The 16,911-nt window shown below is 38.3% G+C and overlaps 1 protein-coding gene across 1 annotated transcript in view; it reads right to left on the reverse strand.

The window, feature by feature from the left end:
* Positions 1 to 964: 964 nt before the first annotated feature.
* The window catches only part of FTO (FTO alpha-ketoglutarate dependent dioxygenase), a 755,827-nt gene continuing 739,880 nt past the window's right edge, over positions 965 to 16,911 (reverse strand). The window contains exon 9 of the mRNA XM_077458193.1: positions 965 to 1,362. Within this exon, the coding sequence (XP_077314319.1) occupies positions 1,209 to 1,362 (154 nt within the window). The 3' untranslated portion in view covers positions 965 to 1,208. The remainder of the gene's footprint in view (positions 1,363 to 16,911) is intronic.

Here is a 16,911-nt window from a genome sequence, read left to right on the forward strand (position 1 = left end):
GGCTGAGAGGAGTACATACATATACTCACCTGCCCTTAGCGATCCATTAGCCTGTCCCCATCTATTAATAGCCATTTATATATATATATATATATATATATATATATATATAAAATATATATATATATATATATATATATATATATATATATATATATATATACACACACACTGAAGGAACTCTGAATACTCATGTTCTGTCTACCTTCTCATCTGCATTACCAGGGATCTTGCCTGCACTCCAATACTAGATCTGCAAACTGTTTAATATACATTTTTATTTGATGTCACAAGGGTCAAATGCGTGAATCATTGGCCATTGTCATTATTCAATTAAGTTACGGACAGGACTAACTCTCTATGTGTGGCATCCATGCAATACTAAGCAATCTGCTTTAAAACTACTATCAACTATACCAGTGATGGCGAACCTTGGCACCTCAGATGTTTTGAAACTACATCTCCCATGATGCTCAACTACACTGCAGAATGCATGAGCATCATGGGAAATGTAGTTCCAACACATCTGGGGTGACAAGGTTCACCATCACTGACATATACCAACATAGGGATCCTAATCAGTAATTAATGATATTGGTGAGGGGTGTGTCTGGGTGTGGTGGCCATCTGTGTCATAAGGCAACGTTGTCTAATTTTATTGTATTTGGTGGAGTTATGTCATACAATTTATAAGTAATTAGTATTAAGTGAATTTTTGTAATAAACACTTCATATTTTTGATAATTTTGCCTGTCCCTTTTTGAAGAATTGCTTTGTGAAATTCTTCTCCCCTTTACCTTCAATGTGTGTCTGTCACTACACATACATATAAAAAAAGGATGAGAAGAAGTATAAGTAAACCCATGTAGCTGTTAGCAAAGAAAAAACGTAAAAACAAAAAAAAAGTAAGGTTTCAATAGTCAGGGCTTAATATGTGGGCCAAATATCCTTTAAATTGGCATGGTCTTAATACATGATGTATTTTATTAGGAATTTCATAAAATTAACCACATTGTGAGTAAAAATAATTCTACAAAATAATTGCTAATCAAATATGTGAAGCCAGTAAAAAAAGGCGAACTAGTTCCCTTGTACAACAATATTTTTTAAAGGCACTACTTATCAGGCCTGTCATACATTATATTTTACTACACAGTCAACATTGCTTGCTTGTTCAAATAAAATATCTGGCACTTGGACCAGTATTTTTAGAAGTCCATTTCTTTGCTCAGGTCTTCTAGTTCTGACAATGTTTTGCTTAGGTCAAAAGGCATTGGAAATGATGAATCGCCTTCTTCCCAAAATGGATAGCACCGAGGCCTCTGGTCCACAGGTAATGACTTTGCTAATCTGCATCTGCACCTGCAAAAATAAATACAGATAAGACTATTAACTTTTATCTGAAGTCAGTGTGTTGTTATTTCTATCCAAAAGTAACATATTTTAAAATAAAACAACATATAATAAATGTATGCCTATTAGAAAGTGTCCTCATTTTTTTTTTAAACCAGTTTCTACACATGGTATATCGTGTTTATACCTTTGATTATGCATTTAGATAAAAGTTTGATTTCGTATTACATAACTGGACAGTTGAATTCTATTTTAGCTTTTCATTTCATTAAAAAATCATTGTACTTAATTAAAATAAATCATCTAATCCATTATTCTATTCTTTAGTGATGAGGATTTATTACCTTATAAAGTATAACAGCTTTTCAGCTATTAAGCACATTTCAATACTTAGTCCCAAAATAGAAAAGACAAAACCAGTTAAAGAGTAGTAACACATGAACACATTACATTTCCAGTGCTTATCAATTTAGAAGAGTACCGGTGTTAAAAGCATTGCACTTCTGGCTTTAATAACTTAGACTTTCTAAAAGGAAATTCTGGCTAATACCACAATGCTTTTAAATGATACAAAAGTGCCAAAAATACATTTTGGTAATGCATAACAATAAAGAGATAAAAGATTATTAACACGTCACAATACATTTGTTTTCTTACCAGCAGAATTCCAAACTTGTAAGGTCATTCAAAATAATAGAAATACTAAATTACTTCTAGCGTGTGATAAACAACATTTTGAGCAGGATGAGTGTCAAAGTTAGAAGAGACTACAGTGAGTGCAAAGCACAATCTTGCACTATGCACCTTTCATTTCATAATCATTATATAAAAAAAATAAAGGCTCTTATTCACATGGGCATTCAGGGACATCCACCACCCAGATCAGTGCATAGCTACAACAGGTACAGCCATCAGCCTGTACGAGCCAATGACAGGCTCCCTGCAGCTGTTTTATCTGCACAAGGCCGCTCATCTATCCCAAACTGCATGTAATTACTCTTTGTGTGATTACAAGAAAACAGCAGCAGACCATGTCAGCCTGTCATTGATTTGTACAAAACTACTAGCTGTGCTTGCTGCACAAATATGCTGATCTCTGTGGTATACTGCCCTGAACAACCATGTGATTAAGCCCTAAATTTAAGTGTAATATTTAATTGCAAACAATTACATTTTGTAAGGGGATTTTCCCCAAAGCTTAGCTAATGAGTTTATGTGCAAGTAAAAATTTAGCTTTTTTCCCATGCATGATTGGTGAAATTTCACATTGCAAAGAATACCCAAAGTCATTAATCGATGGAAGAAAATCCCTTGCAAAGTGAACAGCATATTTGCCTTTGGTAAATCAACCCTAATTTGTCAACCTGGTATTCAAGTATTCTGTATGCAGATGGTTATGGAATGGCCCAGAAATGTCTTTCCTTGCTTGCATGATTGGATCACAGATGTCCTCACAAGTCTACAATAAGATACAAGTAACATTTTAGGCATCCCCTGCAATAGGAATTCAATTTTTTGGTAAGATACTCCCTAAGGCTTATTAAAGAGATGCAAATACTGCAGCTTTCCTCATTAGATTACTGAGAGGTGCTCAGGTGGTTATAAGGAGTATAGAGGCGGGAGAAGGTAATTCCAGTATCGAGTAGCCTACATGAGTAGTATAAGGGAGGCCTTTGAAAACATAATACCATGTATGCAAAAATGTGGACAGAAATACGTTACATAATTACATAGTAGGTGAGGTTTAAAAAAGACACAAGTCCATCAAGTCCAACCTATGTGTGTGATTATATGTCAGTATTACCTTGTATATCCCTGTATGTTGTGGTCGTTCAGGTGCTTATCTAATAGTTTCTTGAAACTAACTATGCTCCCCGCTGAGACCACCGCCTGTGAAAGGGAATTAAGCATCCTTGCCGCTCTTACAGTAAAGAATCCTCTAAGTAGTTTAAGGTTAAACCTCTTTTCTTCTAATTTTAATGAATGGCCATAAGTCTTGTTAACCACTTCAGCCCCGGACCATTTTGCTGGTCAAAGACCAGACCACTTTTTGCGATTCGGCACTGCGTCACTTTAACTGACAATTGCATGGTCATGCGACGTGGCACCCAAACAAAATTGACGTCCTTTTTTTCCCATAAATAGAGCTTTCTTTTGGTGGTATTTGATCACCCCTGCTGTTTTTATTTTTTGCACTATAAACAAAAATAGAGCGACAATTTTGAAAAAAACACATTATTTTCTACTTTTTGTTATAATAAATATCACCCAAAAATATATAAAAAAATACATTTTTTTCCCTCAGTTTAGGCCGATTCGTATTCTTTTACATATTTTTGGTAAAAAAAAATCGCAATAAGCGAATATTGATTGGTTTGTGCAAAAGCGTTTACAAAATAGGGAATCGTTTTATGGCATTTTTATTAATATATTTTTTTACTAGTAATGGCAGCGATCAGCGATTTTTATTGTGACTGCGACATTATGGCGGACACATCGGACATTTTTTGGAGCATTGTCAGTTATACAGCAATCACTGCTATATAAATGAAGTGATTCCTGTGTAAATGATACTGGCAGTGAAGGGGTTAACCAGTGGGTGGCAGTGTAGGGGTTAAGTGTTCCTAGGGGTGTGTTACTAACTGTTGGGGGCTGGGCTTTAATTTAGTGAACATTGATCTCTGCTCCAATCATATGGAGCAGAGATCAGTGTCACTAGTTGCTAGGCAGAATGGGGAGATGCTGTTTACAATGGCATTTCCTCGTTCAGCCGCCCCGTGAGACGATCGCAGGTGTGCCCGCGGCGATCGAGTCCACGGGACCTGCGACCAGACTCACGGGGGTCCCGACCAGCATGCGAGCGCACCACCGGTGGCGCGCTCGCGATGGCAGGCGGCAAATTTAAAGGGACATACAGGTACGCCCATTTGCCTGCTCATGCCATGCATGCTGATGTACATCGGCGTGCACTGGTCGGGAACCGGTTAAACTCCCTTCTGCAAAAAAGTTTTATCCCTATTGTGGCGTCACCAGTACGGTATTTGTAAAATTAAATCATATCCCCTCTCAAGCGTCTCTTCTCCAGAGAGAATAAGTTAATTGCTCACAATCTTTCCTCATAACTAATATCATCCAGACCCTTTATTAGCTTTGTTGCCCTTCTTTGTACTTGTTCCATTTCCAATACATCCTTCCTGAGGACTGGTGCCCAGAACTGGACAGTATACTCTAGGTGCGGCCGGGCCAGAGTCTTGTAGAGCGGGATAATTATCGTTTTATCTCTGGAATTAATCCCTTTTTAATGCATGCCAATATTCTGTTTGCTTTGTTAGCAGCAGCTTGGCATTGCATGCCATTGCAACGTGTTGTAGGTTGGGAGACAACATTAATATAACTAGAAGGGGCTTTGAAAACATACCAACAGACCCATATCTTACTATGAGAACTAGTAGAAATGGTCATATCTTTTAATGTAGAGCAGTGGTAATGTGCTGAAAATCGCTGCACAAGTCAGCCCTGTTTGAAAAATGATATGCACAAACAAAAAGACATTGTCTAAACAAATTTAGGATGCTACTTACAGATATGAAATGATGGTAATCTGAACTAGAAAAAATGTATTGTTTCTGTGGGTGGCCCTAGGTAGGTGGAAAGCAATTGGAGAGGCATACCTTTATTTCCATTCAATAAAATGTTGGCTTTAAAAATCTCAGCTAAGTTTTCACGGGTTTTGTACCTGGAGTGAATAATTTGACTGCCTCTAAAGTCTGTGGTCATCTTAGGGCCGAAGCTGGTTTGTAGACAGGAATGTTGCCAAAACAGAGATTTATCATTGTTATAGAACTTGCTAAGAGCTAGTATGAAAAATAAACCCTTTAGCATTATTAACCATTTACATATTCAAGCCAGTATCACTTAAACAACAAATAAACCGCTTCAAAGCCTGATATGGACTTCAAAAGGAGCATCATGAAATACCCTGGACAAGCTTCTCCAGATCAGAAGGAAACAAACATCCAAAAGCAGAATTAATCTCTATGTAAATAGGCAAAGCATTGTATAATATTAGCAGTCACAGTACTGAGGGAAATTGTAACCTAAAGTAGATAAGAATAATGCAATGTTTCAAATAAGAACAGCACTACTTGCTTGGCTTATATAATGCGCAAAGCTCACAATTCCATTTGCCACCCCATGTTATGGAACCCATACTTCCAGTCCTCATAATGTTCTTTATTTGAAAATAAAAATTTCATATAATCAATACAACGCACAGCAATCATGTGCAGACAAACCAAAAATCGTTTTTTATCCTTCACAACACATTTTTGTACATATTTTGTTTTTGTTCCTTTTTTATAAAGCCTTCTAAATATTTTTTTAAAATCAATAATATATTTAAATCATAACTTTTTTGTGTTAAACAACAAATTTTAAAAATCTCTCAAGTTTTACAGTTTTCTGTGTACCTGCTGGGAAAATGTACCCTTTCACGATTTTTTCCTGTGCCCATTGTCACTGCAGCAGAAAGTAATGGGAAATACAATTTTTACAGTTTACACTGGATTAAATGAGGGGAAATCTTTCAGTAGATGAATCTCTTCCACTAACAGTTGCCTACAAAGGGACTTCCCTTCAAAGAGAAGTCCTCCTCATTTATCCGGGATATGAATGAAATTCTCCCCAAAAGAAAACAGACAGCAACAGATTAGTTCTCTATCTAAAAACTACAAAAACATTTCTTTCTTGCACTCAAATGCCTTTTCAGAAATTAGCCCATGCCTGTCTGTTTTCTTCGCCCCCGAAACATGTTAAATCTGGCCAGTATCAAAATGGAGTCTCTTAGACCCGACACGACAGATTACCATAAAGATCCTAGCTCTCAGTTCCTACCTTAAAGTGGTTGTAACACTAAAAAAACAAAAAACAAAGACCCTGTTCCTGTAAGTCATGATCTATAGCACAGTGCTTATGCTGTGTAATTTGTCCCCTCCTATCATGTAATATACCCAGTTGATCCTGCTGTTCCTGTGTCCCCCTGTCTGTGCTGACCAGAGTAATCATGGCTACTGAGCCATGATGCCGAGGTCAGGTTACCTTCTCCCTCCCTGCCTGTCAGCATGAGAGTGGTTCTTCTCCCCGCCGCTATTCAGCTGCAATATGCAGCAAATATACGTATATTAATCCCCTCCTGATTATGCTGCTATTGACTATAGTGTATGTTGTTTTTTACTCAAAAGATTAAATACCATTTTTTACAGAATGCTCTGAAGAAATTTGAATCTTGAACGAAATACATCAGCAGGACGTCACCACATTGTGTTCAAAGATGACACAGCTACCTTGCCATCAACTTTCCTCTCAGTGACACTCTCGGGTGTCCAGCGGGCTTTGGTAGACAAATGTAGCAGAAGTTTGAATTGAGTGGAGTTTGCAGAGTAAGATGCCAGTTACCAGATACCAGCAATGCTCACAGAACGGGTGTTCACACACTCCATCCCCACTTACACAACTGGGATATAGACTGTCTCCAGCACAGTTCAACTACCTGGAATGTGGAGAGCGGTGAGCAAGACAAGTTTTATTTGATACCCAACTGAGATATTTACACTCACTGTCCATTCCCCTTCCTTCACCTGTGTCGCAGGTGGAAGGTGGTATATGGACACCGAGTCTATTGCCTAATCTGTGACTTTCATACTGGCCATCTATCTGATCCATAATTATCGTATCATAGTTACATAGTTAGTAAGGTTGAATAAAGACACCAGTCCATCCAGTTCAACCTGAGTGAGTGTGCGTGTCTACAATTATCCCTATCCCTGTACATTGCATCACACTAAGATGCTCCTCTATTATATTATTTATTTAAGGTACCCATATAGTGCCATCAATTTACACATACATCGCACACTCACATTGGTCCCTACCCTCAAGGAGCCCACAATCCAAGGTCCCCAACCCACATTCATACACTAGGGCCAATTTTGGACAGAAGCCAATTAACCTACCAGCATGTCTTTGGAGTGTGGGAGGAAAGCGGAGTTCCCGGAGGAAACCCACACATGCACAGGGAGAACATGCAAACTCCAGGCGGGTAGTGTAATGGTTGGTATTCAAACCAGCGACCCTTTTTACTGCTAGGTGAGAGTGCTAACCACTACACCACTGTGCCGCCCGCATCACTGTGAATCTCTATTGCTACCTTCCCAGCTTGCATTTCCTACTATCAGGACTGTACAGTGTTCACAAATTGGGATAATCCAGGTGATTGCCTTTCACATCCGAGATCAGAAGTTAATTATACTATTCTTTTATAGCCTTTGATCATAGCTGCAGCTGACTATATCATCTTGGTGGACTGCTTATAATGAGTTATCTGGCGATCAGCCCATCCAGTGTTGCTACAATCAAATTTCCACCTAGGTGAATACACTAGCCGGCTTGATAATCTACTATATCGGACAGTATGTGAACTGAGTGTTTGTGGTAGCTACCAGTGTAGTGACAATGTTGTACATTTTTAACTCTTTAATGTCAATCTATGTTTTATGTGGATCTCTCTTTAAAATAAAGTTTAATATCTTTGATATATATCTTTTGTTCCTTATTGAAGAATCTCTTTTTGGATGCTATTCCTTTTTGTTTATATGCCAGCATTGACTCAGAGAAACACACCCCATTTATTACTTGAGATTAGTGTTGTTTTTTTTTTTAACTAGGTAGAGAGACAGTTTTCATTGAACCCCTTCCTAAGCTTTACTTACTCTGGGTGAGGCTCAAGTGCCATTTTTTATATTTCTATTTCATTTTCCTTTTCCACCATCACTGCTGTGCGGGCAGTTGATCCCCCTGTGCTAGCTGGCTGATGTCACAAGGAAATATTGGCCCCTCGAACTTATCTCTATAAATCTGGGAAGACGAGCAGAGGGGGATTAAGTGACCACACAGCTGTAGTTTGAAAAAAAGGTATTGAGACTTTTAATTAAATTAAAAAAAAAAAACACATACACTATAGTTAATGGTAGCATAATCAGGAGGGGATACTTGCAAAGTCTGTTTGGGGTACACAGCAAAATTTTCCAGTATACAGTTGTGCTCATAAGTTTACATACCCTGGCAGAATTTATGATTTCTTGGCCATATGAATATTAATGATAACACAAAAAAATTTCTTTCACTCATGGTTAGTGTTTGGCTGAAGCCATTTATTATCAATTGACTTTTTTTGAATCATAATCACAACATAAACTACCCAGATTACCCTGATCAAAAGTTTACTTACCCCAGTTCTTAATACTGTGTATTTCCCCTTTAACATCAATGACAGCTTGAAGTCTTTTGTGTTATTGGTGGATGAGGCTCTTTATCTTCTCAGATGGTAAAGCTGCCCATTCCTCTTGGCAAAAAGCCTCCAGTTCCTATAAATTCTTGGGCTGTCTTGCATGAACTGCATGTTTGAGATTTCCCCAGAGTGGCTCAATGATATTGAGGTCGGGAGACTGAGATGGCCACTCCATAACCTTCACTTTATTCTGCTGTAGACAGGTCGACTTATGTTAGATCATTGTCATGTTGGAAAGTTCAAGTACGTCCCATGCGTAGCTTCCTGGCTAATGAATGCAAATGTTCCTCCAGTGTTTTTTGATAACATACTGCATTCCTCTTGCCTTCAATTTTGACAAAATTTTCTGTGCTTTTGGAGCTCATACATCCCCAAAACATCAGCGATCCAGTTCCGTGTTTCACGGTAGGAATGGTGCACCTTTCATCATAGGCCTATTGACTCCTCTCCAAATGAAACGTTTATGGCTGTGGCCAAAAAGCTAAATTTTCATCACTCCAAATGTCTTTGCACCAGAAGGTTTGAGGCTTGTCTCTGTGCTGTTTGGCGTATTGTAAGCAGAATACTTTGTGGCATTTGCGTAGTAATGGCTTTCTTCTGGCGACTCGACCATGCAGCCCAGCTTTCTTCAAGTACCTCCTTATTGTGCATCTTGAAACAGTCACACTGCATGTTTTCAGATAGTCCTCTTTCTTTGCATCCCAAACAATTTTCCTGGAAGTTGTGGTTGAAATTTTAGTTGGTCAACCTGACCGTGGTTTGGTTTCAACAGAATCCCTAATTTTCCACTTCTTGATTAGAGTTTGAACACTACTGATTGGCATTCTCAATTCCTTGGATATCTTTTTATATCCATTTCCTGTTTTATACAGTTCAACTACCTTTTCCCGCAGATCCTTTGACAATCCAGAAAAGTCAGTGATGCAAGGGTCTGTCAGGAGTCCATAAACTCATTGACCTTTTTTTTTATACACACACACACTAATTACAAGCAAAGATATCACCGGTGAAGAGGGTTGCCTTTAATAGCCATTCAAACTTGTGTGCATCTTATCAGGCCAAAATGAGCAGGTTATGTACATTTTTGATCAGGGTCATTTGGGTAGTTTCTGTTGTGATTAAGATGTAAAAAGAGTTGACTGATAATAAATGGCTTCAGCCAAACACAAACTTTACGTGAAAGAAAAGTTTTTTGTGTTATTCATATTCTCTGAAAAATGGCCAAGAAATCATAAATCCTGCAAGGGTATGTAAACTTATGAGCACAACTGTAATGTATCCACCTACAAAACCTCATGCAGCAAACTCAGGACATTACAATTTGCATCAAAATTGTCACTAACATACTAATCTTTTTAATTCCCTAGTTCTCTCCACTGATCACTGAAAGAAATATGATTTATTACAACAGAATACATTCTATTTTTATGACATGAATATAAATCTGCATTATATCAAAAGGCATTTATGGATATGATGCCTTTGGATTACCCTTCCATCAATTATAAGTTTTATGAGTCCTTTGTGGGCTTTTTGCCACATAGGAAGCATCAAAAAATCATAAATCAGCATTGTCTTGTTATAGTCTGTTTTAAGGCATAACAATACCGATGCCTTATGATGTTTCAATGGCAAGTCCACCAACAGGGAGCTTTTTAACCCGATTTGCAGCAGTCAGTCTGCCACTTCTTTGGAATTTTGTACTGTTAGAGGCCAGTAAAAGCTTGGGTCACTATGCTCCTAAGGAAATAGGTGTAAATGGCTCAATTAATTCTGCTACAATTGACTAACCTAATTAACACAGCAATCACTCTCAAGAGGCTATTGCTATGTTAATTACTGTAGGAATACTTAGTGAAAAGTCTTGGAAGTTTTAAGCCAGAAGGCTACATACCACCATGTTTTGCCACTTTTGCGCACAATTGCACACAAAGGTTTTTTTTTTTTAGGTCATTTTGGCTTTCTTGTAACTTGCTGAGAATGTAAAGAACTGGCATAGCACAGGTTCACTTTAAGGATTTTTTTTCTTTTTCTTATGTTAGACTGTTACTTCTTTATGCAAACTAAGGACTGGCCATAACAATAATGTGATTGTTTATAACACTCATTTCCACTATTTATACTAGACAAGTACAAAGAGAAATATATATGTAAAGTATGTCAGAACACCTTTAAATATATCTCTCAAACCTAAAATCGAGTTAAACTGTCATATATATGTATATACATATACACTTATTTTTCTGCAGTACACCATATGAGTCAGAAACCTGATATGAAAACAATGCAAAACACCCAAAAAAAAAAAAAAAGAAAGAAACGCCTGCTTTTTCCTTCTGGATAAAAAATGAATTCTTCCTAATGGTGACTGTCCCTTGGGATTTATAAATGGACTTGTAACATGACTTTCTGGCACCTCCTGAGCTAGTGTCGTGGTGTGCTTTATTGTCTCTCTGTGGTCCTCTACACTCAGCCCGTCGTACATAACACGCCTGCTGTGGAATCACCATATAACATTCTCATATATCTCCTGCATTCTCGATTCAGCTTGAGATAATAGCATCTGTTAACACGCACTAAGTACTATCACAGAGCACATCACTTCATAAATAATAAGATTAGCCGACCTGCAGGCCCCCACAGGAAGAGTAATGAGTTTAAATGTTTCTCATTAGTTATTTAAAAGAAAAGGATTAAAGGGACAGGCAATGGGTAATCGGCCTTCTGGCATGAATATTCTAACACTTGTATTAAGAGGTTGAAATGGTTGAAGATTTCAGTGGCGAAGAAGGAACTTTTAACTTTTCTATTGCCAGAAGGTATATGGCGAACAGTATAAATCACGCCAACTCTAAAATATGGAGTGAAGAGATCTATATGCATTGCTTAGAATCCAACCAACTAGATTGGATCTGTTAGTTCAATTGTAAAAGATAATAGCTGAAAGCACAAATTATGTTAGACAGCACAAACGCTTTCTCTTTTTATATAGATATAAAAAAAAAAACACACAGCAATAATACAAAATGGTTCAGCTCTGGCCTACATTTTCACTGCACCAACAGTTTCTTTAAGATTTGTAAAGAAACATGTGTGTAAAAACTTGTATTACTGTATATTGCAGCTTACCAATTCTTAGATATGATGGCTGCATTAATTTTCTTTTTCAGGCTCTTTCTTCTATTTTTGGTGAACCAACCAACAAGTTTGTTGTTTGTCAAAAGGACAAGTGCTACTCCAGATGTATTAGTTACAAGGATGAGACAAACCATTTACCACTGACAGGGGTGCTTACAATGATCGGCTTATATTTATTAATGTAATGTCGTTATCCCAAAATAAAATACTATAAACTGTTGCTGTAACTACTTGTGTAACCAAAGTGTAACCTGTACTTTGGCTTCAGTTTGTTAGTGTATCCTAATCAGCTAATGCATCTAAACTAGTTTTATTTTTTATCGTTTAATACATCTAATGCAGTTGATCTGCAGCAGCCTCTTTATAGACACTTCACTCAGAATTTGGTGCAGCTGTTCATGGTAGCCAGCCAGTTTGTAACTTCAGCATTTTCAATTACGTTTTGGCAATAAAACCTGGAAGCGGATTGGTTTCTATGTAAGCTGCACCAGATTTTGCACCCTCCAGTTTTAGTAAACTTCATCCTTCCTGTTGAAAATACACTTGCGCCAGTAACTGAAGTGCATTTCTCAGGGCAGGTTTTCTGAAGGTGCACAGTTAGTTGAGTTTTGGTGCAAGGCTTGTTGAAGGTCAGTTTGACCTTCTATTGAAATAAGCTCACTTTGTACTTTAACACTACTGTGTGGCACTCCAGTGTTTATCTCAATTAAAGCTGAACTGTCAAACAGCTAAACATACTATTGGAATGCTAATATGGAAGCTGTTTTACCTGCAATAGGATTTGCATTTCTATCCATCCAATTACAAGATTTACAAATTCCTGCACAATGGTGTAGTCAGGCTGGTGAACTGACTTTTCTGAACTGCAGTTAAAAAAAAAAATCTTTATTCATTAACTAGGGGATTAAAAAAGACTAACAGAGCAGATTCAGGATTTGGACCAAATTTTTTCCAAACCGCCAGGGCTGATTGAAGAAAAGCAAATGGATTCCTCCATCTACACATTGTATTCTGACAGCAGGGACTCGGACAGGGATCAAGAAACATTTTCCAACATTCCCAATCCAAAGAAATCGATCATTAGATCAACCTCTGTTCAGTGCATGCATTGAAATTCGACCAGCCCCCCCCCCCCCCACCTCCCCCCTGAACTGGACAAATCTTGATCCATCTATGATCAATTTAAGAGCTTGAAGATTTGCTTAAAATAGGGACATTATTGCCACCAACTATTGTTTAGGGTGGAATTTGCACTCATCTTTGGGGTGATTTCTACACATTTCCTATCAGATATGTTGAATAGGAAGCAAAGGAAAATATCCTTCATGAGAAACCAGTTAGCAATAAAAAGAGAGGTTCTAAGCCTTGCCCCACTATATTGAAACAAAAAATATATATATTTTGGCTGGAGATCTATTTTAAACTTCAGCATAGTTGAACAAAAAAAAATGGCTGTCCTAAATTTATCTCAAAAAGATAATGGGTATTGACTATTCTATGAACACTTAAGATCTGCAGTATATTTAGGTATCTTAGATTTTTAGAGAAAAATGCTAGAAACATCTACACACTCATGTAAGTTGACTAAAGAATGGAAAAACGACCTACATATATTACTTGCAGATTGTAGTATTATTTAAGAGGAATTTCAGCCCCACCTCCACTGGCACCACCAAGTCTGATGTGCGCATAGATGTGATGAAGGCCTCTGCTTGGCCATCAGGACATGGCAGAACCTTCTGTAGCACATATGTGCATGCGCCAAGTTTCCCCACACATATGCAGACAAAGGAACTATTCAGGGCCTCCATAAACATGCATGTCAAAAACCTGCGCTTTTTTTCGAAGGCCAGGTGAAGCTGTGTGGAATCAAGTGCCACATCATTCTCGGGGGCAAGAAAGGGAAAAAAAGTCAAGCGAACTTAAAATATATATTTTTTAAATGTTGTGTGAGAAGGAGGGGGCTGGAGCCAGGTTCAAATAATTTGATTTTTGGGGTGAAGGTGTGCATTAAAGTAAATGTGTATAAATAAAGGCACGCCACGATCACCATCAGAAGTAATTACTACCATACTACTATAGAAGCATCTCACAAAAGGGGGTAAAAGGATTTTCTTGGTACCGTCAGCAGACGTAAACCAGATTTTTTAAATCACTATTTATTGAAGATATAAAATATTTAAGAACAATCAAGAAGCAAATATTCATAGAAAAGAAGAATTGATAAAAAAAACTAGCAACCCTCTGAACGGCTGTACTACATTCGTCATTAATCAGATACTTTCTGTTATGGGGGCAACTATCTCTTAGTTACTGTTATACTTTCTCACCTTGTCACATGCACCCCTGATGGGGACAACAAGCAACCGTGTTAATATACATTGCCCCGGCATAGTGTACTGTGGGCTTGAGAAAGAGGCCCCAAAACGAATTGCCATGCCCCCTCATGTGTGACTTTATTCTAGCCGCATGTACAGGCGCATGTTGCTTCCTTGCTGTCCAGAAAGGATGCTTCCTGTTTGTACATTGTCTATTCAAGTTGACTCTTCTTGGTTCCTGCCCTGGAGTGATGCCTCATTCATCTACCATAGAAGCTCTCTATCAACACTGTATATCACAGTACTGTTGTCCATTGGAGCCAAGTACTATGTCCTCTGCTGGTATTTTTTAAGTATGGCATCTGTCGCAAGTTAGATGCAGAGTACAAGCAGCAGGGGGACAACCAATCCAGTAGACAAGCCGAGGTCAGTGTGGGCAGCAAACAAAACACAGACAGTAAATGAACCAGGGGCCCATACACGGGTAGTCAGGCACAGGATACACAAGTGACAAAGCAACCGGGAGCTCAGAGAACTGTGAAGATGTTCAGGCAAAGAGAGTTACAATGAGCATGTATTATATAGGCAAGCAAACTAGGAGGCGGGCAAGGAAGTGGTGGAAGGGAAGGCGAATAAAAGCCCACAGTATTGCAGGTTAGGTGAGCACAGCCAAACCACACATGTGAAAGAAATCAGGTTAAAGAAGCACTGCAACAAGGAGGTAAGAATACACAAGTATGAAACTGTAGGCTAACGTGTGACAGCATCTGTCTTTTTTAGCACATGTGAATGCATTACTGCCTATTTTTAGCACAGTATAATAAATATATTACACTGAGAGTGGTGCTCCCTCCTCTTTGTGTTTTTTCCCTGTTTATTTTCCCTACCCATGTTCTGTTAGTTAAAGCACCCCCCCCGCCAGGCTTTCTATAGATCGCTTCCTGATAACGTCGCAAGACAAAACGTATGTTGGGGCGCATTCTGGTAATGTCACTTCTGGGTCCCGAACTTCCAGTTTTCTGTTTACGGCGGTGGAACGCACCCCGGCTCGAGGCTTCGGGGTGGCTTATGATCCCTGCCCATGTATCTGCAGGTATTCCCAGTGCCAAGAGCAGGCACTTCTTAATGTAAGCAGCCAATTGGCTTTTATTATTTACCACTGTTCACTTTCTATAGAGTATCTTGCTATATGTCGAGTTCACCTTATCACAGGGGTCTTCAAACTATGGCCCTCCAGTTGTTCAGAAACTACAATTCCCATCATGCCTAGTCATGTCTGTGAATGTCAGAGTTTTGCAATGCCTCATGGTATGCGTAGTTCCGCAACAGCTGGAGGGCCATAGTTTGAGGATCCCTGCCTTATCATATGTGAGTGCATTAACTTATCTTTAACCGCTGTATTGCCATATATGCTACACTCAGACAGCGGCACGGTCTCGCTTTTCTTGTCTTCTTCTTTACATGGTCTACTGTGGTTACTATCAGTAAACTGGTATAGGGCAATTATGTACGACCAATGCTGGAGTGAGTGCATATAGATATGAAGTGCTTGAAAGAGGCTAGAGGAGATTAGCAGTACTACAATGCATAAAAAGGTGAAAAGAGTATTTTACAACAAAAAAAGAACATAAAGTTTGCCAGTTAGGTTTTAGATCTACTTTAAATACCCTAAACTGCAAGCAGGCATTTATCATGCAGAAGCTTGATATTTATACCAAACAGCATCTACAATAAACAGCATCAGAATGTTTGCTATTTCTTATCTCCACAAGATATTTAAGGGGCAACTACCCTTTTGTTTTAAAAGTCAATATTGTGATGAGCCTAGCACACTTATTAAATTAGGCACGTGACGCGAATGAAAACTAAGAGGAAGGCACGCAGCATGCATGTAAACTAAGAGGAAGTCCTGACCAGGTCATTTTCGCTGATAAGGCTTTGCAGCACTGGGCAGCACAGTGAAGATTGCTGAATTGAGAAAGAAGATATTTGATCTGGAGAGCTGCATTTAGGGGTGGCAGGGAAAGTGAATAAAGAACAACTGTTGTTTTAAAGAAAAAACAATGCATTAAGCACAGTTCAGTTTGGTTAATGTGTTATCTTATTGTTTGTAAAATCATGTAATGAATCTGACTATACATGTCATTTATGGTGTTGGCATGCATGGTCAGATACCATAGAGCCAGCTTCACACATTACAGTCCAATTATTTGATCCCTTTAGATTTACTACCTATTATTTAGTGTAAGGCTTTACCAAATTAATTGACTCATATACACTACTGTTACATTTCATTCATTACTATACCCAACTCCAGTGCTACACAGAGGTTCGCAAATTTTTTTTTATTAGTTATACATATTCACCTTTGTCATGTTTTATATAATTACAATTGACACAATTAGATTTGTGTTTGGACAGCTTTAAATTCACTATATTGTAATAAAAAAATGATGATTGTGGGTCCTCTTGCTTGGGCCTTGCCTTCTCACCTTCTGGGCCTCAGTATTGATCAATAAACCATGAGAGGTAGAAAGAGGCAGGACTAAGGATCAATTCAAGAACAGTTTGCACATAAGAGTTCTCTGGGCTCTAAGACCCCTGATAAACTGTACCGGATACCTGACCACAGTGGCGACATCTCTAGGTGCCTACTATGCATAACTGCATAGTTTATGGCAATAAGGGTAAACACAATTGTGAACATTGTGTCTATAATGCTATCAGAATTACAGCAGCTTTAAATCAACATACTTT

Source organism: Lithobates pipiens, unplaced genomic scaffold (assembly GCF_037356315.1).
Source record: "Lithobates pipiens isolate NorthernLeopardFrog02 unplaced genomic scaffold, aLitPip1_a1.2 Scaffold_10, whole genome shotgun sequence".
Lineage (NCBI taxonomy): Eukaryota > Metazoa > Chordata > Amphibia > Anura > Ranidae > Lithobates > Lithobates pipiens.